The sequence below is a fragment of the Phocoena phocoena genome, chromosome 19 (genome assembly GCF_963924675.1).
Source record: "Phocoena phocoena chromosome 19, mPhoPho1.1, whole genome shotgun sequence".
NCBI lineage: Eukaryota > Metazoa > Chordata > Mammalia > Artiodactyla > Phocoenidae > Phocoena > Phocoena phocoena.
This window is the reverse complement of record NC_089237.1, coordinates 28,998,100-29,020,300: the sequence shown is the minus strand read 5'-3', so window position 1 is coordinate 29,020,300 and position 22,201 is coordinate 28,998,100. Positions and strand designations below refer to the sequence as shown.

Genomic DNA, 22,201 nt, shown 5'->3' with positions numbered 1-22,201 from the left:
ACCCATTCTTATAGTAGTATTAACAGGAAAGAGAGTTGCAATTTGATTCAAACTGCCAAATAAATGGCCACTGGGAAACTTGTCTGCTCATCGTGCACTCCTGAACCCGTTTAATTTTACACGTTCATTTCTGTATTTAACCATGTCATCTTGGCCAGACTTTTATTTTAAAAATAAATTTAAAGATTACATTTAAACTTAACCTCCTAAAAATCATTTTTATTCTGCTTACCTTTTTTGTAACAAAATAAATTTAGGGAAAAGAACATGGTAGAAAATTTTGAGCCAATTATTCCTCACAGGAAAGAATACTACAGAATAATGGAAGTTTAAAATTGTTTATATTCTAACAATGTTCACGAGCTCCCAGTGATCAAATTAAAATAGAAGAGAAACATTAGTTTTGATGAAGAAGCATTCTAATTGAAATTAGATGATTTAAAAATGAAAATAAGAGGTTAATACAGTCATTTACAAAGCGCAATAAATAATAAATGTTTAAGATTTTTCTTGGTAGTTTGCTTTAGACATTGGAGAAAAATATAGTTTTGTTTTATGTCTGCTTCGTTCTTCTCATTTGCACACCTGTTTACAGCTATGGGGTGGCGGGGATAAGCATTATACAGGCATTAGGTTACCTTTGTTAAACTAATTTAAAGATTTTACTCAGGTTTGTGTTTCAAACACCTTTTGTAAAATGCCTTTAGAAAGGCCCCTTTCATTGAAACTTAGACCAACAGACTGTATGTATGCTATGCTTTTGCTCGAGTTTGCAAATCAGTAACACACTAAATACACATCCACCCTCTGTTGTAACTGCTGAATGCTCCTAGGGATCCTGGCCTAAGATCAGAGATAGTGCAAGACATTGACAGCAGAGTAACTATTATGCTCATTTCCTATTACAAAAGGTGTTTTTGTTTCTAATTCGTCAAGGTTCTTGGTTTGTCGTAACAGATATGTAGTTCTTTCTTGCTGAGTATTTAAGAAAATTTCTCTTGGTAGAGTGTTCTTCCCATTTTCCTGTCTTGGGCCTCACCATGTAATAAACATGACTATCGTGCTTTTAAACTAAAGGACTATGTAGAGACACCAGGAAGTAGGCATGGTAATTAATACAGTGCTCCCCTCAAAAGTAGGCATGTACTCTAGACTTCCTTGTGCACCTTCCCTGATAAGGGTCTGCATCCATTAATTTATCAAAACTTGTAAAAATTTATTTTTACTACTTCTTGAGGTAAAGACTTCAGTAAGTTCATAGGCTGTTATTTAAAGCCATGCTTCCATTTGTTTGTTTTAAATTTGCCTCTTTCACGTTATAAAGGGCGCTACCCTCATTCTAGTATTGTAAGATTTTTTTTAAACACTTTTCCTTTCCTCTTTCCATAACTTTATAGATTTTAATCAGTTACCTTTTCAGCCTTTCTAAAAAAATAATCATTTACTTTTTATATCTAATAACCCCAAACTCTTGGATCATTTTAATTCGTGCTCCCCCCATGGATCTTTATCTAATCCTTTTATGTTTTTTTCTGACATGAAGTTGTCAGAACTGCATATGATTTTTCAGGGACAATTACACTACTGTACTTGTGTGTTTTCAGATTTCTACAACCACAGTCCTGTTTGGCAATGCATTTTACTGATGTTTTTAATAAATTGTTTACTTCAATAAACTGTTTACTTGGGAGACCACTCCCAGTTCCCTTTCCTTTGTTCATAACTGGAAACTTTTATAACCCATCACTTTATCTATCTATCTATCTATCTATATCTATCTATATCTCTATATATTTTTTTTAGCCACGTTGCGTGGCTTGCAGGATCTTAGCTCCCTGACCAGGAATCGAACCCAGGTTCTCAGCAGTGAAAGCAGTGTCCTAATCACTGGACTGCCAGGGAATTCCCCATCATTTTACATTTAAATAATTTTTCCCTAAATGTGTTATCTTACTGTTATCCACTTTGAAACTTACCTTCCACATTTCCTTTTTCTCTCTCAAGTTTACATGATCTTTAAATATATTGCCATGATTTTGGCACTTTATAATTTTAATTTCAGCTGTAGGTTTAGAACTTAAACTCTGTTCCTTTTTTCAGGACCATTTATAAACTTGTTAAGTGGGATGAATGGGTCTATCTTAGGAAAGAATCCCACTATTTACATTTCTCATCATAGAGATGATCCCATTTATCTTTATCCTTTGTTTTCGGTCTCTTAAGTTTCCTGTCCCTGACAATTTTGTAAATTCTGTACTGACCTAGTTTTCATAGCTTTGCATGTCTGAGTTCATCTCAACCATTTTTACTTTTTCCCCCCTTTTTTTTCATTCACAGTATTATTGTTTTTACTTACACAGTAGATTGTCATATGCTTTTTGTTTAAATTCCAGTTTTAATCTGGAAATAAAAGTTATTCATTAGTTACTTACAACCAAAATACAATCAATTATAAATGCTAAAAATGAAGGGTGATTTTTTTCCCCCCTAGCATCAACTAAGATTTGGTAAATACCCTTTCTGGTGAGACATGAGAAGATCACATGAGGAGATACTGGCTTCAGACAGGAAAAAAGAGAGAAGAAAAGAAAAATGCATTACTTGTGTAATGTGTCATTTCTAATAAATCTTGCATACTCAGACATTTTCCCTGAGTGTCTAGAGCACTGTTGTTCTTCTTAGGCTACAGTGTTCGTTGTTATTTCAAGTAGAGGCCAGGCAGGCACTGATAGGAGTGGATGCCAGCCTGCCTGCCTTCCTAAGAATTACCATGTGGTTTCTTTTCAACAGAAAGCTAAGCAGGGATAGAGGGAGGAAAAGGAAGCAGCAGATACTGGCTGGTTTTACTGCTGGTAGCTTGGACTGTGAAAAGGAGGAAAAAACTCTGTGTAGTTATCTGGAACTTCCAAAAATACTGCTCTACTTTTTATCTGAAAATGTTAGCAAATGCTGATGGTCAGACCCTGAGAAAGTCTCCTGAAACCTTATTTCTTCCATCTCTTCTTTGCTCCTAGACTACCCAAGAGATATTTTATGTCTAATAGATGATTTGTGAGTTTTACGGTTAGTAATCATGGTGAGGTGACCATTACAGATGTAAATAACTAAAGAATTTCCTCTTATTTCCTGGAGACAAGAATATGTTGATTAAGAACTAGCATTCATGTGTAGTAATCTCATCCATCCTTACCCTCTTGTCATGGAGTATTTGGTAAACTACTTGGTCGCACTGCAAGACAGATTTGATAAATTTTCAATTCTTAATGCATTTCCTTCCTTTCCTCCTTCCTGTTTTGTAGCCCTCTTCCTTCCTTGATATTAACATGTTGCTCTTCTCTTTTTGAAATTAGAAACAAAACAAAACAAAAGCCTCTTATCCCCTCAACTTGTGATGTTGCCCTAGAACTGAGCTCACATAGTGTCTTAAAAATTCTGACAAGGTATTTTATTTCATTGGTTCTCAGGGTTTCTTTCTTGATAGTAATGTCAAGTAATATCAGTCTAAACAATTTTGTCCCATAATCAGTTTTGTCTCTTAATTATCATGGTGATAGATATTATTATCATCATTTTGCAGAAAAGATGAAGAAACTGTGGCTCAGGGAAGTTTGAAAACAACAAAGTTGGTGCTCTATCATTTGATATTGCAGTAAATCTGTAGAACTGGTGTTCTTATATTCTGTTTCTCTTTTTCATGCTTTCCTTTTCATTTTTTCAGTTTCCGTCTCAAACTCAGTAGGTTTCCTGAGTCATCTCTTTCCCCATCTCTACCAATTGCAACCCACCCACCATCCACATATACACACTAGATTATTTATTTATCTCTCAAGAGAAAAAACTTGCTGGAACAGTCTTCCTCTACATTCTTAGCCTGGCTTATTCCCTCACCTCCTTTAGGTTTTTAATCAAATGTTACCTTTTCTGTCAGGCCTTCTCCAACCATCGTATTTAAAATTACAACTTGCCTGCCACCCCATTTTGTAGTTTTTGTCTCCTCCCATTAAACTGTAAGCTCCATGAGGATCCAGATTATCAGTTTGATTCAGTGTTGTATCCGTTGCTCCTGTAATAGCATTTGGCATTGTAGTAAACACTTGCTAAACGTTTATAGAATTAATGGTCAAACCACAATGTCCTCATCTTTATATTCTTTATTACCATGCATGCATATACCATATATATATGGTAGTTACCAGCTTTTTTGGGTTGAATTTAATTGCTTTTAAATAAGAATTTTGGTTCTAATTTTGTCTTCTAAAATTCTGTATGGGTAAAAACTATATGTAGTTTTCCCAAAACTCAGCACTTAAAGCTTTTCTTTTCCTCCTCTTTTCATGGTTGAATTTATTCAGTCTTCATATGTTTGAGTTATCAAAGCTACTAATTACCACAGACAGACTCATTAGAACCATCTGTAGGAAAGTAAAAAGGTTTAGATTTTTTTTCAAAGTGTTTGGCACTGTCTACATAAACATAGCCTACGATCTAGCGGTTCCCTTTTGTAGATTTATACCTAGAAGAAAGATGCTCCAGAAGACTTGACAAGAGTAGTCATAGCAGCATTATTTGTAATAACCCCAAACTAGAAACAACCCTAACGTCCACCAACAGTAGAATAAATAAATTGTGGTATATTCATACAAAGGCAGCAAATTGATTATTGCCACGTGCAACAGCAGGAGTGAATCACATGGACATAATGTTGACTACAGAAGCCAGAAATAAAAGAGGACCTACTGTATAATTCCATTTATATAAAGTTCAAAAATAGGCAAGCTACATTTATAGTAATAGAAGTCAATGATAGTGGTTATTTTGGGAGAAGAAGTAATTACTAGTAGTGCCACCAGTAGGGTTTCTGGAGTTCTGGTAATGTTCTGTATCTGGATCTTGGTGGTAGTTACATGGGTGTGTTCATTGTAAGATTTCACCAAGATGTATATTTTAGATTTATGTACATTACTGTGCATCTGCTGTACAGCTAAAAAAAAAATAGCTTTACCACCCTCCCACCAAAGTAAATTTGGTAATAAATATACGAGTACATGTAGAAATTCATTTAATTATATAGCTGATATAGCTGATATCTTTCTATTTTAGGCACAACTCTGAAATGTGTGTCACTCATGGACCTTTATTTTTTACTGTACTCCATGTTACAGACTACATTGATTGTACTTAGGGCCTATGCGTGTGTAACTGAAATAATGTTTTGTGAAACAGTATTTACTTGTATCACATGTACTGATCTCACATTTTTATTCTGTTCATTAAAAAGATGCTATTTGTGACCAACTAAATTTTCACAATATGCAGTCTAATAAAACCATACTAAATAATAGAAATGTATAAATATGAACAGGAGCAAAATCTGAATTTTCAGATTTCTAGATGGATCACGTTTTTAGTACGTATTAAATTTAGCTAGTTGCCAAAATAAATGGTTCTTACTGTTTCAGAAAATACACAGATCTTCTTTGTGTTCATTTTTAGACATGACTTCATAGATTTTGATTAATGTGTGATCTGATTTTTATATGTATATGTTTTATGTGTAATCCCCCCTTTTTCAAAGGGGAAAAGATGGTGTTTATGTTCTTCAATTTTATTTTTAATGTGTCAGAGAGAAGGAAACCATATCCCATTTTTAGATAATGACAAAAGCAAGTAATAAATAATTCTAGCTAGAAAATCCAATACTGTTTTATAATCATTATTTTTAACTTCCTAAAAAGTAGTGTACCGGATGGGATATGAAGACAATAAAACAAATGTTTACTCGTTACACATTGGAGTACACAGATTTCTCATATTTGTTATTTACAGTTTTGATTTTTGCCCCATCTGTGAACCATCTAAGGAACCATTACTTCCTTATTGTTTTTTTTCCTTCTTTTTAACTGCTGAATCCTTATTTTTCTTAATTGAGATAAATTGACATATAACATTGTATTAGTTTTAGATGTACAACATAATGATTTGATGTATGTATATACTGCAAAATTATTACCACAATAAGTTTAGTTAACATCCATCACCACATATTGTTACAAATTTTTTTTTCTTGTGATGAGAACTTTTAAGATCTCTCTTAACTTTCAAATATACAGTACAGTCCTGTTAATCAGAATCACCATGCTGTACATTACATCCCCAGAACTTATTTATCTTTTAACTGGAAGTTTGTACCTTTTGACCACCTATGCCCGTATCACCCATCCTCCATCCATCTGCCTCTGGCAGTCACCAACCTGGTTTTCTGTATGTATGATCTCAGGGTTTTTTTTTTAGATTGCACATATAAAGTGAGATCATATAGTATTTGTCTTTCTCTGACTTATTTGACTTAACATAATGCCCTCTAAATCTATCCATGTTGTTGCAGATGGCAAGATTTCCTTCTTTTTTATGACTGAATAATATTACAATGTGTGTCTTTCTATCTTTATGTATATATCCCACATTTTCTTTATTCATCCATCAGTAGACACTTAGGTTCTTTCCATGTCTTGGCTATTGTAAGTAATAATATTTCAATAAACCTGGGGGGGGGTGCGTTGCAGATATTTTTTCAAGATAGTGATTTCATTTCTTTTGGACCAAAACCCAGAAGTGAAATTGTTGGGTCATATGGTAGTTCTAATTTTAATTTTTCAAGTACCCTTCATACTGGCTGTACCCATTCCCACCAACAGTGCACGTCTTTTTCTCCTCATCTTTGCCAACACTTGTTATCTCTTTTTTTTTTTATTATTTTATTTTTTATTTTTATTTATTTTTTTTTTTTTGCGGTACGCGGGCCTCTCACTGCTCTCGCCTCTCCTGACGCGGAGCACAGGCTCCGGACGCGCAGGCTCAGCGGCCATGGCTCATGGGCCCAGCCGCTCTGTGGCATGTGGGATCCTCCCGGACCGGGGCACGAACCCATGTCCCCTGCATCGGCAGGTGGACTCTCAACCACTGCGCCACCAGGGAAGCCCTTTTTTTAGTTTTTAATGTTTATTTATTATTTATTTTTGGCTGCGTCGCGTCTTAATTGCGGCACACAAGATCTTTCATTGCGGTGTACAGGCTCTTCCTTGCGGTGTGCGGGCTTTTCTCTAGTTGCGGCACGCAGGCTCCACAGTGCATGGCTTTGTAGTTGCGGCACACGGACTTAGTTGCCCCGCGGCATGTGGGATATTAGTTCCCTGACCAGGGATTGAACCCGCGTCCCCTGCATTGAAAGGTGGAATCTTAACCACTGGACCACCAGGGAAATCCGAACACTTGTTATCTCTTGTCTGTTTTATGATAGCCATTCTAATAGTTGTGAGGTGATATCTCATGATGGTTTTGATTTCCCTGATGATTAGTGTTGAGCGCCTTTTCATGTACCTGTTTGCCATATGTGCGTCTTTTTGGAAAAATATCTGTTCGTATCCTCTACCTATTTTTTAATCAGATTTTCTTCTATTGAATTGTGTGAGTTCCCTATTTATTTTGGATATTAACCCCTTGTTAGATACATGGTTTGCAAAAATTTTCTTCCAGTTGTTATGTTGTGTTTTCATGTTGTTGATGGTTTCCTTTGCTGTACAAAGCTTTTTAATTTGATGTAATCCTACTTGTTTATTTTTGGTTTTGTTGCCTTTGCTTTGGTGTCATATCCAAAAAATCATTGCTAAGACCAAAGTCAAGGGGCTTACCCCCTATGTTTTCTTCTAGGAGTTTTATGGTTTCAGATCATATGTTCTAGTGTTTAATCCATCTTGAATTGATTTTTGTGTGTGGTGTAAGATAGGGGTCCAGTTTGATTCTTTTGCATGTGGCTATCTAATTTTTTTCATCACCATTTGTTGAAGAGACTATTCTTTCCCCATTGTATATATATATATATATTTTTTTTTTTGTGGTACACGGGGCTCTCACTGCTGTGGCCTCTCCCATTGCAGAGCACAGGCTCCGGACGCGCAGGCCCAGCGGCCCAGCCGCTCCACGGCATGTGGGATCCTCCCAGACCCGGGCACAAACCCATGTCCCCTGCATTGGCAGGCGGACTCTCAACCACTGGGCCACCAGGGAAGCCCCACCCCATGGTATATTCTTGGCTCCTTTGTCATAAATTAATATTTCATATATGTGAGGGTTTATTTCTGGGCTCTCTATTCTTTTCCATTGATCTGTGTGTCAGTTTTTAAGCCAGTATCATACAGTTTTGATTACTTTAGCTTTATAATACAGTTTGGAATCAGAAAGCATGATGGCCCCAGCTTTGTTCATCTTTACTAAGATTGCTTTGGCTATTCTGGGTCTTCTGTCATTCCATACAGATTTGGGGATCGTTTGTTCTATTTCTGTGACAAATGCCATTGGAATTTTGTTTGAGATTGCATTGAATCTGTAGATTGTTTTGAGTAGTACGGACACTCGAACAATATTCTTCCAACCCATGAGCATATAATGTCTTTCCATTTATTTGTGTCTTCTTCAATTTCTTTCCTCAGTGTCTTATAGCTTTCAGTGTGCAGGTTTTTTACCTCCTTGGTTAAATGTATTCCTAGGTATTTTCTTTTTTGGTGCAATTGTAAATGCAAATGTTTTCTTAATTTCTTTTTCTGATAGTTCATTATTAGTGTATAGAAACACAATAGATTTTTTTTGGGCTGCATTGGGTCTTTTTTGCAGCATATGGGCTTTCTCTCTAGTTGTGGCGAGCAGGGGCTACTCTTTGTTGTGGTGTGCGGGCTTTTCATTGTGATGGCTTCTCTTTGTTGCGGAGCATGGGCTCTAGGCACGTGGGTTTCCATAGCTGTGGCACACGGGCTCTAGAGTACAGGCTCAGTAGTTATGGCACACAGGCTTAGTTGCTCTGCAGCATGTGGGATCTTTCTGGAGCAGGGCTCAAACCCATGTCCCCTGTATTGGCAGGCGGATTCTTAACCACTGCGCCACCAGGGAGGTCCCCACAATAGATTTTTGTATATTGATTTTTTATTCTCCAACTTGACTGAATTAGTTGATTAGTTCTAACAGTTTTCTGGTGGAGTTTTTAAGATTTTCTGTATATAACATCAGGTCATCTGCCAACAGAGAAGGTTTTACTTTTTCATTTCCCATTTGAATAAAAATGATAAGAGAGTAAGCATCCTGTCTTCTTCTTAATCTTAGAGGAAAAGCTTTCAGTTTTTCACAAGACTATGATATTAGCTGTGGGCTTGTCATATATGGCCTCTTTGTCATATATGGCCTCTGGACCCACTTTGTTGAGAATTTGTATGATGATTTTTCCATTTTTTTTGGAGGATTTTTGCATCTGTGTTCATCAGGGATATTGGCCAATAATTTTCTTTACTTGTAGTGTCCTTGTCTGGTTTTGGTTTTGCTGGCCTCTTAAAATGAATTTGCAAGTGATCCCTCCTCTTCAGTTTTTTGGAAGAGTTTGAGAAGAGTGGTGTTAGTTCTTTAAATATATGGTGGAATTCACTAGTGAAACCATGTGTTCCTGGACTTTTCTTTGTTGGGAGATTTTTGATTACTAATTCAATCTCCTTACTAGTAATTAGTCTGTTCAGATTTCCTATTTCTTCATGATTCAGTGTTGGTAGGTTGTAGATTTCTAGAAATGTGTCCATTTCTCTAGGTTGTTCAATTTTTCAGCATGTCATTGTTCATAATAGACTCTTATGAGTCTTTGTAGTTATATGGTGTCAGTTGTCATGTCTCCTCTTTCATTTTTTACTTTATTTATTTAAGCTCCCTTTTTTCTTGGTGAGTCTAGCTAAAGTTTTGTCTAATTTATCTTCTCCAAAAATCATCTTAGTTTCATTGACTTCTTCTATTGTTTTTCTAGTCTATTTCATTTATTTCCACTATGATCTTTGTTATTTCCTTCCTTCCACTAACTTTGGGCTTAGTTTGTGCTTTGTGTTCTAGTTCCTTGAGGTATAAAGTTAGGTTGTTTGAGATCTTGTTCTTAATGTATGCATTTATCACTATGAATTTCCCTCTTAGAACTGCTTTTGCTGCATCCATTAAGCTTTCCTATTTTGTGTTTCCAATTTCATTTGTCTCAAGATATTTTTTTAATTTCACTTTTGAGTTCCTTGACCCATTGGTCATTCAATAGCGTGTTGTTAAATCTTCACACATTTGTGAATTTTCCAATTTTCTTCTTGAAATTGATTTTTAGTTTTATACCACTGTGGCCAGAAGAGATACTTGATATGATTTCAGTCTTCTTAAATTTATTAATACTTGTCTTATGTTCTAATACATGATCTATCCTGGATAATGTTCCATGTGTGCTAAAGAAGAATGTATATTCTGATGCTTTTGGATGGAATGTTCTGTAAATGTCTGTTAAGTCCCACTAGTCTTATGTGTCATTTAAGTCCAATGTTTCCTTATTGATTTTCAGTCTGGATGATCTATCCATTGGTAAAAGTGGAGTATTGTATTGAAGTCTCCTACTGTTATTGTATTGCTGTCTATTTCTCCTTTTAGATATGTTAATATTACTTTCTTAAAAAAAATACTACTTTCTTATTTTGGTATCTCTTAGTCCACTATAATCTTGTGGGTCTCATGGACACAAGTCCTGTTGACTTTCAAATCTAGATGTTTTGGGGGCCTGTCTATCAGGTGGAAGTCTTAAAAGTTGGGTCATCAGGTGTGGGTTTGTGGGAAGCCAAGCCTTTTGCTCTACAGGAAGAAGATGGGAGTTGTGAGTTCAGAGTGTTCATGGGAGGAGGTGAGTTCAAGAGCTTCTTCCTGTGTTGGCCTCCTGAATGAGAACTCTCTAATCTCTTATTAAAAGTTCTAAATCTGTATTTCTAGAATAAAATTGCTTTCCTGAAATGTGTTTATATGATGTATTCATTTGCTCTATTATAGAATTCTACCCTAATTTCCAATTTAAATAGGAATTCCAGGGATCATCTCTGATTTAATAATGTAAAAGCTATAAATTGGATATTGAAACTTTCATTTTCAAAAGTAGTTGCACCACTCTGTTCTGATCACTTTTTTTGGTAAATGTGTGTGTATTTTGTAATCCAGCATCCTGTAGGTACTGAATTAAAAATTTATTAATTAGTTTCTATTGTCACAATCACTTTACTTCATCAAATTAATATCCCTACTTTATCTTGTAATTCTAGAGTTTGTTTCTTAGCAATCTTCATCTTATAAGTTTGTGTGAGTCCATTATAATTCAAAAAAAGAACAGGGACTTCCCTGGCAGTCCAGTAGTTAAGACTTCGCCTTCCAATGCAGGGGGTGCAGGTTTGATCCCTGATTGGGAAGCTAAGATCCCACGTGGCTCATGGCCAAAAAAGCCAAAAACAGAGAGCAGCAGCAATGTTGCAACAAATTCAACAAAGACTTCCCAAAAAATGGTCAACATCAAAAACACCTTAAAAAAAAAAAAAAGATGATATGTGACTCTTTTGAAATTATACTGCATATAAAGGAGACCTCAAATACGCAATATTAAAAACATACCAGTTACATTAATGATATTGTTAAGGATGTCAACACTAAAATAAACTATTTTGCTCACTTTGAATTTAATAAATTAACGCTCTATATCTTTCTGTGAAAATAGCTCATAAAGAGTCATGATAACAGGTAGGAAATTGCAGTTAGGAAACATTTTATTCTGTTTTGTTTTGTTTTGTTTGCGGTACGCGGGCCTCTCACTTTTGTGGCTTCTCCTGTTGCGGAGCAGAGGCTCTGGACGTGCAGGCTCAGCAGCCATTGCTCACGGGCCCAGCCGCTCCGCGGCATGTGGGATCTTCCCGGACCGGGGCATGAACCCATGTCCCCTGCATCGGCAGGTGAACTCTCAACCACTGTGCCACCAGGGAAGCCCTTTATTCTGTTTTTAAGAGGAGAAAGATTTAAAAGTTATGAGTTATGTTTCATTGTAGTTTCTGTGAAGATAATAATTAATCGTACCCATTAACTGTGTTCTTTACCATGTGTAAAATATTAGTCATTGTAGAAAATACTTAATTACATGGTTATTAGGATCTTAACAAGTTAATATTTCAGACTGATTGTCCATGATGCTGAAACAGCTTACAACATTAAGTCATCATTACTATTTAGCTCCATTTCTGGTTAATAGAGAATAATATGACACAACATATTTGACTGGGACACAGGAATTAACAAGTCATTTTTAGATGCCAAAAGAACTTCACAAATACAGTAGATATTAACACAAATTCCTTTTATACACAAGAAATTATTGAAACAGTTGCTCTGTGGATTTTAGTATTGACCCTGCAGCCACTTCAGTGTCAAACCCAAGAAGAGCAATAGCTCAGCAGAAGTTTTAACATAGGGAATTCCCTGGTGGCCAGTGGTTAGGATTCCAGGCTTTCAGTGCCGGGGGCCCAGGTTCAATCCCTAGTCGGGGAACTAAGATACCGCAAGCCACATGGCACAGCCAAAAAGAATAAAAATAAGATAAAATCCTTTAAATATATATATATATATTTTAAAGAAAAGAAGTTTTAACATATAACATGTTAAGAAGGCAGTTAATTTATAAAACTGCTGACCAGTTACCTCACACTGATGATGATAGTTCAGCTCAAACTAACATAAGGTATTAACCGAATACATACTTACCTCCAGTAATAATGCATTCATTTTACATGTTTAGGGATTATCTGTTGCTTTGAAAGAAATCTTGGAATTTAATGTGATCCCTTATGAAAATGAAAAGATTTTCTGTTGCCCTTTGAAGATAAACATTATTTTATATATTTAGATCTAAGTTGACTTCTTCAGTTCAAAAATTAGTATTTTGCAAGCTAATTATTATAATTAGCTGTACAGTTTCTCTTCTCTTAATCTTAAATATATTTCTTAGGAAGATGAAATGTGAAACAAAAGTAGTGCAGGAATATTCATACTTGAAGGCATTGTCTGTTTTTCTTTATTAATCCTTGAAATCTCAGTAGTAAGGACTTATTGTAACTTTTCTTCATCTGCCTTCTGTAGTCATTGGAGAAATGTTCCTGGTGTCTCTCATTCTTACTTTCAGAAACATGATTGGTTACGTACATAATCACTATCAGTGGGAGTGGGAAAGATAATTTTATTTACTTGTATTTTGTTTATTTACTTTTAAAAAGTAGAAAATGATACATGATTACTAGTTGTAAATGCATGCTGCTTATTTAGATAGAGCTAGAGGATGAAACCCCTCTCAGGCACTTAAAATTGTGAAATACTTGAGTGTTGTGAAATGTGAATCCAGCGAAATGAAACTATTAAAAGGAATTTGGTTTTAGTTGTACAGATTTTTTTTTAATGAAGAATGACAATTGAGGAAGTAAGTAATCAAATTGAACTTGCTACACAGTTCCCACAAACGCAAAAAAAGAAAACGATTAAAATGAAATATTAATTTGATATTTAACTTGAATTTTGAATCTCACATATTAATTTGTTAAACTTTTCCTTTAAATTATTGTTGTTTATTATTATTGGTGCACAGTTTTTCTTGGCTAGTTTATTTTATCTGATGGCCTAAAAAGAATAGCAAATTTTGTTTGAAATTGTTCTTTTTAAACTTTAGTAAAAGAAGGTTTTTTTTTCCTGTTTTTGTGTGTGTGTGTGTGTGTGTGTGTGTGTGTGTGTGTGTGTGAGAGAGAGAGAGAGAGAGTTGTGTTTATTGTCTAATATTATACCTATAGTACATTTTTCTCTCTTTACTTTAAAAGCAAACACAAACAGAAATATTTTAATGCATAGAAAATGTTAGCTTTACATCATTAGAAAGCTGTCAAATAAATGCAAATAATGAAGAAGTACTGAAGTTGTTTAAAAATAACTTCTAAAATTGCAGAGCAACAAACAAGGAACATATAATTACCTTTAAGATGTAGAACATTTTAGACAATTAAAAAATGATGTTTTTAATAAATGTTAACAAAGCCTTTAAACCCATATCAGTAAGTTTTGAATATGACTTTAAATGTGAAATAAGTTTAAAATAAAAACAACAAAATATAGTTGTGTTTATGAAATCTAAATATGAGTTAATTTACCACTGTGAAGTATTTCAGATTTGGTGCAAATACTAGTGTAATGCTGCCTTGAGTTTGTTTTCATTACTCTGGCAAGGAAAAACATCAAGAAAATTCTTCCTCGAGCTGCATACTCAGCTTCTGTTGGTTTCTTGTGATGAAAGCAACTGTGCAGACTTATTAGCTTAATTTAAATAAACTTTTATGAATTTTTAAATATATAAATGTAATTTTAATTCCAAGAATATTGTGAAAGACCTGGAAAATAAATTATAGGAAGTGAAAGTAGCATGGTCATGGTGTGTATGTGTGTGTGTGTGTGTGTGTGTGTGTGTGTGTAATAGTAAGATTTATGAAATCCATTTTCATTAGATGACTTTTAGACTTTTTAAAAAGTAAAACTCCCCATTAAAAAGGCACTTAACTTATTTTCCTTGTAAAATATGCCAGCTAAAAATTAATTTAAAAAAAAAAGAGTAAAGGGAACTTTCTATTATACTTATTTGGGTAGAGTAACGCTTTTCCTTCAAACAAAGATTCTTGAAGCACTGTTAAGGATAATTGATGATGGGCACCCAGGCATCCGAAAGAACAAGGAGTTTATTTTCATTTTTTTCTTGTCTAATTTCTGTTAAGTAAAGAGATTCTGCCAAGGGATAAAATAGTTCCTTACTTTCAGGATGTTTTAAAAAATATGATTCCTTAAACTTCTCTAGGCTTAAATATTTTTGTTAGTTTGTATGTTAGCTGATCTGCATAATGTTAAACATTTTTTCCTTTATATAAGCCAATTAGTATAATCATACCTCTTTTTCAATTTAAATGTATGGGTGTATGTATCTCTATAATAGAAAAATACCATCAGTTTAAAATGATGACACTATCATAGTCACTTGGTTGAAATAAATATAAGAATCTAAAGCCTTGAAATTAAGATAAAGGAAAACAGGATAGCATACCTTTTATATACAACACCTTGTTGATCTTGTCTACACTATTTTATGCAGAAAACTATTTTTTTGTAATTTTATATACTGAAGACTGCATAAATGCTGCGATAGAAAAATGTTCCCACATTAGTCTGACTTGGCAAATAGGTTTATAAAAAGTTTTGTTGTCTTTAAAATAAAATTTGTATAGTTTTTGTTTTCTTTGTTTTACTTTTTCTTCACAATTGAGTACCATCTTTCACTAAAGTAGATTTGCTATGACGATATCAAGGGCTGTGAAGGAAGGCGTTTTCCTGAATTTATATTTTTAACTCTTCGGCTATATTAATTAAAATTTCATAACTAATTTATAATATAATAGTATTATTTGGTAATTTTAAAACTCAAAACATTTCTATTCATTATGGCCAGTTTTTATTTAGTGCTCTGATGAATTACAAATTTAGTAATTTGTGAATTATGTAAATTATTCAAGACAATTGGATGTATAGTTTTAAATAAGTTATATAGGAAAACTGATTTCATTATATATTCCTAACCAGTTTTTAAGTCAATAAAATCAGTATTTCACTCTTAATGCAGTCAATGTTAATTTAAGAAAAAAAATTAAATGTTCAGTTAGAAATATGAAAAAAATAGAGAACCTTTTGCAGCAGTAATTTAGTTGTTTAAAAATATTAAATCTGATATATTTTATTTACTAGATGAGTAAGCCTAATCCCAAAAAGAAAAATTCTGTCTTTGAAAATACACTGCAAAATTACAAAATTGCATTGTAGAATTTAGTTAATGATTAACTTTAATAGCCTATATGTTTGAACTTGAAAGTATTTGTATTAACTGTTAATATCTGTTAATATCTCTTTTTTTAATTTATTTTATTTGTTTATTTTTGGCTGTGTTGGGTCTTCGTTGCTGCTCACGGGCTTTCTCTAGTTGTGGTGAGCGGGGGCTACTCTTTGTGGCGGTGCATGGGCCTCTCATCGCAGTGGCCTCTCTTGTTGCTGAACACAGGCTCTAGGCACGTGGGCTTCAGTAGTTATGGCACGCAGGCTCAGTAGTTGTGGCTCTTGGGCTCTAGAGCACAGGCTCAGTAGTCGTGGCGCACGGGCCTAGTTGCTCCCCTGCATGTGGGATCCTCCCGGACAAGGGCTCGAACCCGTGTCCCCTGCATTGACAGGCGGACTGCTAACCATTGTGCCACTAGGGAAGCCCTGTTAATATCTTTTCAAATATATATTATTGGTTTAATTCCTTTGACTTTCTCACCATCCTCAGCAAGTAAGTAGGTGGAAGGTCTTTTTTTTTTTTTAATTTCAGTCTTCACTGTTGCACTTTGATACAGCTGTTCAACATAATATTATGGGTTAAAGTGGTTTTGTGTGTTTGTTTTTTGAATCTACAACTTCTGTTGTAGATTAGGGAAGTGCTTTAAACCCTCTTCCTGGTCTATGAAGGAACCTTCTATCATTTATATTATGATCATTCTATAAGATTGTTGACTATTAGAGTATGTTGAGCTAAAGAGAGAGGAGTGTTCTATGACGTGAACACTTCTAAAAAGACATTCACACATTAGCTAATATCTTTTAATTGTATCAATTATTTTCATTGAAATTTTGATTGGAGTATATACAGTTTCAAAACCAGAAAACAGGTAAAGTCAAATTTCAGACTGGTACTTTTAAGAAAAAATATATATAATTACAGCATCCTCATGCTAGAAGAAGAAAATCGTGGAAATAAATTGGCCAGCCAAATGCATGTTTCAGCCTGGGAGGTAGAAGAGTGAAATAAAAAGAGCAGTGATTTTAGAGCCTTAAGTATCTACTCTGCCTACACCCGAGAATTATTGAAAGGCTCCAGTAGAATGTTTGTGAAAACCGTTTTATATAACTAGCACAAACTGTGTAAATGTAGGATGTTCTTTGTTTTGTGGGGTAATGAATGGTTAGTTATTGCCACATAACTGTTTTTTTTCCATCTTTTGGCCAATGATCAGTAGAGGTGTCTTCATTGGCTATCTTGAAAAATCCTGTGGTTTCCTACCCTGATATTAATGAGGGAGTAAGTCTGATGAGTTAATTAAAGGAAAGAGAAAGAGATATGTGGTAGACTAGCATTTCCAAAAGAATGGGTTGGTTCATGGTTGGTTTATAACGTTTTGTTCATCCCTAGCTAATCCAGAGAGAACCCAAAAAATAAAGTAACAGTGTTTTGGCTTATTCTTGAAATGTGATAAAAGTTCATCTTTAAGGATGTGTAGTTAATGTTTTATCAAGATTTTATTTGCATGTTTTTCAGTGCACCCTGCTGTGATTTTTTTTAAATCATTCATCTTATTAAATGAATCAATGCTTTCAGACTATGAGACATTTGATATTATAAACTCTGTAAAGAGCCATCTTTCTTTCTTTCTTCTACTTTTCATTAATGTTTTGATATCCTCCTTTTATACAGGACTTCGCCTCCCGGGCTAAACTGGCAGTTCAAAACCTAGTACAGAAGGTTGGATTTTTTGGAATTTTGGCCTGTGCTTCGGTAAGTGAATTGTATTTAAATAGTAGATTTACTGAAGAGTGGCCCCTGCTTGCCACAACTAGAGAAAGCCCTCACACAGAAACGAAGACCCAACACAGCAAAAATAATTAATTAACTCCTACCCCCAACATCTTCTTTAAAAAAAAAAAAATAGTAGATTTATATTTCAATCCAATTTGTTTTTAAAAGTACATGACTGGGGCTTCCCTTGGTGACGCAGTGGTTGAGAGTCCGCCTGCCGATGCAGGGGACGCGGGTTCGTGCCCCAGTCCGGGAAGATCCCACATGCCGCAGAGCGGCTGAGCCCGTGAGCCATGGCCGCTGAAAATGTGCCTCTGGAGCCTGTGCTCCGCAACGTGAGAGGCCACAACAGTGAGAGTCCCGCGTACCGCAAAAAAAAAAAAAAAAAAAAAAGAGTACATGACTGAATGAAAAAATAATTATCACTTTTAACAGGTATATAATGTTATTAATCATTCACCTTACTGATCAAATGAGCTGTTTTCTGTTGGATAGGTTTCTATGTTGTTTATTGACTTTCAAGCATTTCATCATACCGTGATGACTTCAGACCTAAATGGCTTGATTCAGTAAGAAAAAAGAGACAAAATCCATCTTTCTCATGAAGAATATATAATGAAGTGCATTTAAGCAAATAACAATGACTTCATTCTTTCCAGAGTTACAGATAGGTAGTCTTTTTCCAAAGCTTCAGGCATTAGTTATAAGGAAGAATTCATATAAAACCTCCTTAAGTGACTTTAACACCTAGCTAGGTAATTGAAACATCTGTGGCAAGGTTAAGGACATCTTTGGCTACAGTGAATTAAGAAGCTATTTGTGTCAAAAACTTAATTAGGACTTCCCTGGTGGCGTGGTGGTTAGGAATCTGCCTGCCAATGCAGGGGACACAGGTTCAAGCCCTAGTCCGGGAAGATCCCACATGCCTCAGAGCAACTAAGCCCATGCACCGCAACTACTGAGCCTGCACTCTAGAGCCCACGAGCCACGACTACTGAGCCCACATGCCACAACTACTGAAGCCCGCGCGCCTAGAGCCCATGCTTCGCAACAAGAGAAGCCACAACAATGATAATCCCACGCACCCCAACAAAGAGTGGCCCCTGCTCTCCCCAACTAGAGAAAGCCTGCACACAGTGATGAAGACCCAGCACAGCCAAAAATAAAAATAAAATTTAAAAAAAGAAAAAAGAAGTTACTAACTGTATATAAAAAAATAACTCTATAAAAAAATAACTTAATGTCTCAAATTGCAGGTTTATGAAATTGACATTCCTTGATGAGTTGGTGTTTATCCTCGTCCTTTTCTATTATAATAGATACAGTTACATTTGAAATGGGGTGTTTTGGTCAAAGTTTTCTTTGGTAGTCTGTACACAATTCTTGGTAGTTCAGTGGTAGATTTGACCAGAATAACTAGATGTATCTGGTTGATATGATAAAAGCTTCAATTATAAGTAAAATTCAGAAAATTATTGTCTACTGACCCACAGTTACTTTATCCATTATGTATTAGAACTTGAATATATCCTTGAGTACCCCTTTCCTCACCTTAGCAAAGTAAATGGCCAAAAAGGGAAGACATTTGGCGCCAAAATTTCTAATGTTATATCAACATTCTAGAGATATTCTAAACTATACATTGCCTCAATTACCATCTTTTGACCCTGGCAATACTAGAAATTTTTATAATCTAACTTTTCTTTTCAGTGTAGAAGCTCTTTATCACAATATTAATCTCAACTATTTGAGCAATGTGTAGGTATGTTGTAGTGTGATGTAGTGGGATGAGAATTGGTTTTGGAGTCAGGCTTACTTGGGTTCCTAAACCAGGTTTGCCTCTTAGCTATGTAGTCTCAGTGTCAATTTACTCTCCTTGAGCCCTAGTTTTCTAATGTTTAAAATGGGGCAATAGGGACTTCCCTGGTGGTCCAGTGTGTAAGACTCCGCACTCCCAATGCAGGGGGCCCGGGTTCGATCCCTGGTCGGGGAACTAGATCCTGCATGTATGCCGCAACTAAAGATCCCGCATGCCGCAATGAAGATCCCACGTGCCGCAACTAAGACCCAGTGCAGCCTAAATAAATAAATAATTTTTTTTTTTTAATGAGTTAGTAAGACACTCATTACAAAGGTTGATGTGAGGATTTAAGATAATACATATGAACTAACACAGTGCTTGGAAGGTGAACTAAGACAGAGCTCAACCATTTTTTATTGTTATTCATCAGCTTTGTATCAACCCCTGACTGCTTAGATGAAGAAGTGAAAGCTGTATTCCCTTTCCTCAAGGATTCTGAAGTCTAGTGAGGGAGACAGTTTAAATACAATAATAAGTGAAAGGTGCTGTGGAAGCCCAGCAGAATAGGATTAAGCTGAGAGGCCTAAAGAACGATAATGCCCTTAGTTTAGAAGCTAAGAGAACAGTGTGAGAGCCATGTTGCCTGGGTTGAAATCCTGAAATCATGATCTGCTGCCATTAATACTGGACAAACTGCTTAATCTGTCTGTCTCACTTTTCCTGTCTATAAAATGGATGTAATATCATATAGCATTGTTTTGGGAATTAAGTGAGTTGATGATGTAGAAACCTTAGAAAAGTACCTAACAATTCAATAAAAGTTAGCTTTCATTATTCCTGGGGAAAATACAAGAACCTTTGATTTATTAAAGCAAAAAATATTTATTCTTTGGCACTCATCTATGCCTGTGTCTTCCCTGCTAAAATTCCACTTTCTATACTAGCCAATCTTCTTTATATTTGACTAGGAATAGTCAATAGCCAACATAAATTAATAGATCGATTTGACACTCTAAGAACTTTTTACTAGGAAATTGTTAATACTTATATTAAAGTATTAAAAGTATGTGTACTTGATTTAAGGTAAGAAGGTAAGTAGAGGGTAAGGTAGGAAGAAGTTTGGTTTTGTTTTTTATAAATTTATTTATTTATTTTATTTATATTTGGCTGCATTGGGTCTTTGTTGCTGTGCACGGGCTTTCCCTAATTGAGGCAAGTGGGGGCTACTCTTCATTGTGGTGCGTGGGGTTCTCATTGCCGTGGTTTCTCTTGTTGCGGAGCACGGGCTCTAGGCATGCGAGCTTCAGTAGTTGTGGAACACGGGCTCAGTAGTTGTGGCTCACTGGCTCTAGAGCTCAGGCTCAGTAGTTGTGGCATACATGTTTAGTTGCTCCGCAGCACATGGGATCTTCCCGGACCAGGGCTCGAACCCGTGTCCCCTGCATTGGCAGGCAGATTCTTAACCACTGTGCCACCAGAGAAGCCCAGAAGTTTATTTATTAATTAGTTATTTTGTTAACATTTAAACTAAGGTAAAACTCGTAATTGAGGGAAAATCTCAAAGCTACTTAATAGTTCTTTTAATTCTAATCTTCCTTTCTGTGTATTTAGTTAACAATTGAAAAAAGTAACATGCATATGTAACAACAAATTCATTGATTATGCTCTTCTGAGAGTATCCAACATAAAACTTCGAATTTTTATCTACTCTCATTACATATCTTGTGTACTTTAATTTCCATTTCAATATGCTGTGGAGCCTGATAATAAAGGAAAACAATTAAAATTTTAATTCATGGAGTTGTGAGAGTCATATGAGAAAATATAAGAAATGACACTTGTAAGGATGTGGAAGTGACATTGTTATTAAATGGTTATAAGACAGATGAAATTGCATAAAGCATTTGAATTTGGATAAGAAAAATAAAATTAAGCTATTGAATCTGAGTTTTATTAACAGAAGAATACTTGAATTCTGATTTAGCTATGTCATTGTTTTTGAAAGAACATTTGTGACAAATATCTTTTAAACAACTGGGCTTTTATTTGAAAGTCCAAACACAAAATTATATAAATTAATTAGCTTATAAATGGTTCCACCAACAGACACAGGACAAGAGTACCTCTGTGGGAGAAAAATGGATGAAGTGCTCAAAAAGAGCTTGTGGTTTCTTTGCATTTTTACATGAAATTATCTATTAGCATTCTTGAAACGTGGGAATGTTCAGAAAAGGTATTTGTTGTGAATCACTTCTTTGTCTGGGACTGAGTATTCACAACAGCTGAATCTGTGCTCTTGTATTTCCACCCTTGATTTTCTTCCTAGAATGAATCGCATGACCCCATGGCCTTGGGCTGTCATAGATAAAAAAAATTCATTATTTGTATTTTACTTTATGTTGAGAAATGAAAGCACGGCCACCTATAAATGTATTTGTGAATTTACAAGAATGTTTTCTGTAGATGTGAGTACTTTCTAGATAATCTTTTTCTTCATTTATACCTCACCTTATTAAACAGCTACCAAATGGTCAAGTATCTACTGAATGGAATTAAATTCCTGTTGATACATTGGCTTTATCCAGTTTTAATGTGATGAAAAAAAGTATATTTATGGGGCATTAGTCATAAGTAATGCAAACAAAAGGACAGCTGTGTTTGCTTTGAACAAATTAAGCAACCGCCTGGGATGAATATATGACACAACTTATAGAGACATTAGAATACTTGTCAAACTATCCAGACAGTCTAGTACTGATCAGGGAACCCATACCTCTCTTTCCAGTGGTAGACAAGGCTTAACACATAATTCCACACACCTATAGGTGGTAAAATTAAACTGTTTTTGGATTATTTATGGA

At 35.1% G+C, this 22,201-nt stretch overlaps 1 protein-coding gene across 5 annotated transcripts in view; it reads left to right on the top strand.

Moving 5' to 3' along the window:
- The window catches only part of VMP1 (vacuole membrane protein 1), a 128,485-nt gene that overhangs the window by 82,867 nt on the left and 23,417 nt on the right, over positions 1-22,201 (top strand). For all 5 annotated transcript variants that reach the window (XM_065896605.1, XM_065896606.1, XM_065896607.1 and 2 more), the window contains one exon: positions 17,438-17,518. In XM_065896605.1, the coding sequence (XP_065752677.1) occupies positions 17,438-17,518 (81 nt within the window). The remainder of the gene's footprint in view (positions 1-17,437; positions 17,519-22,201) is intronic.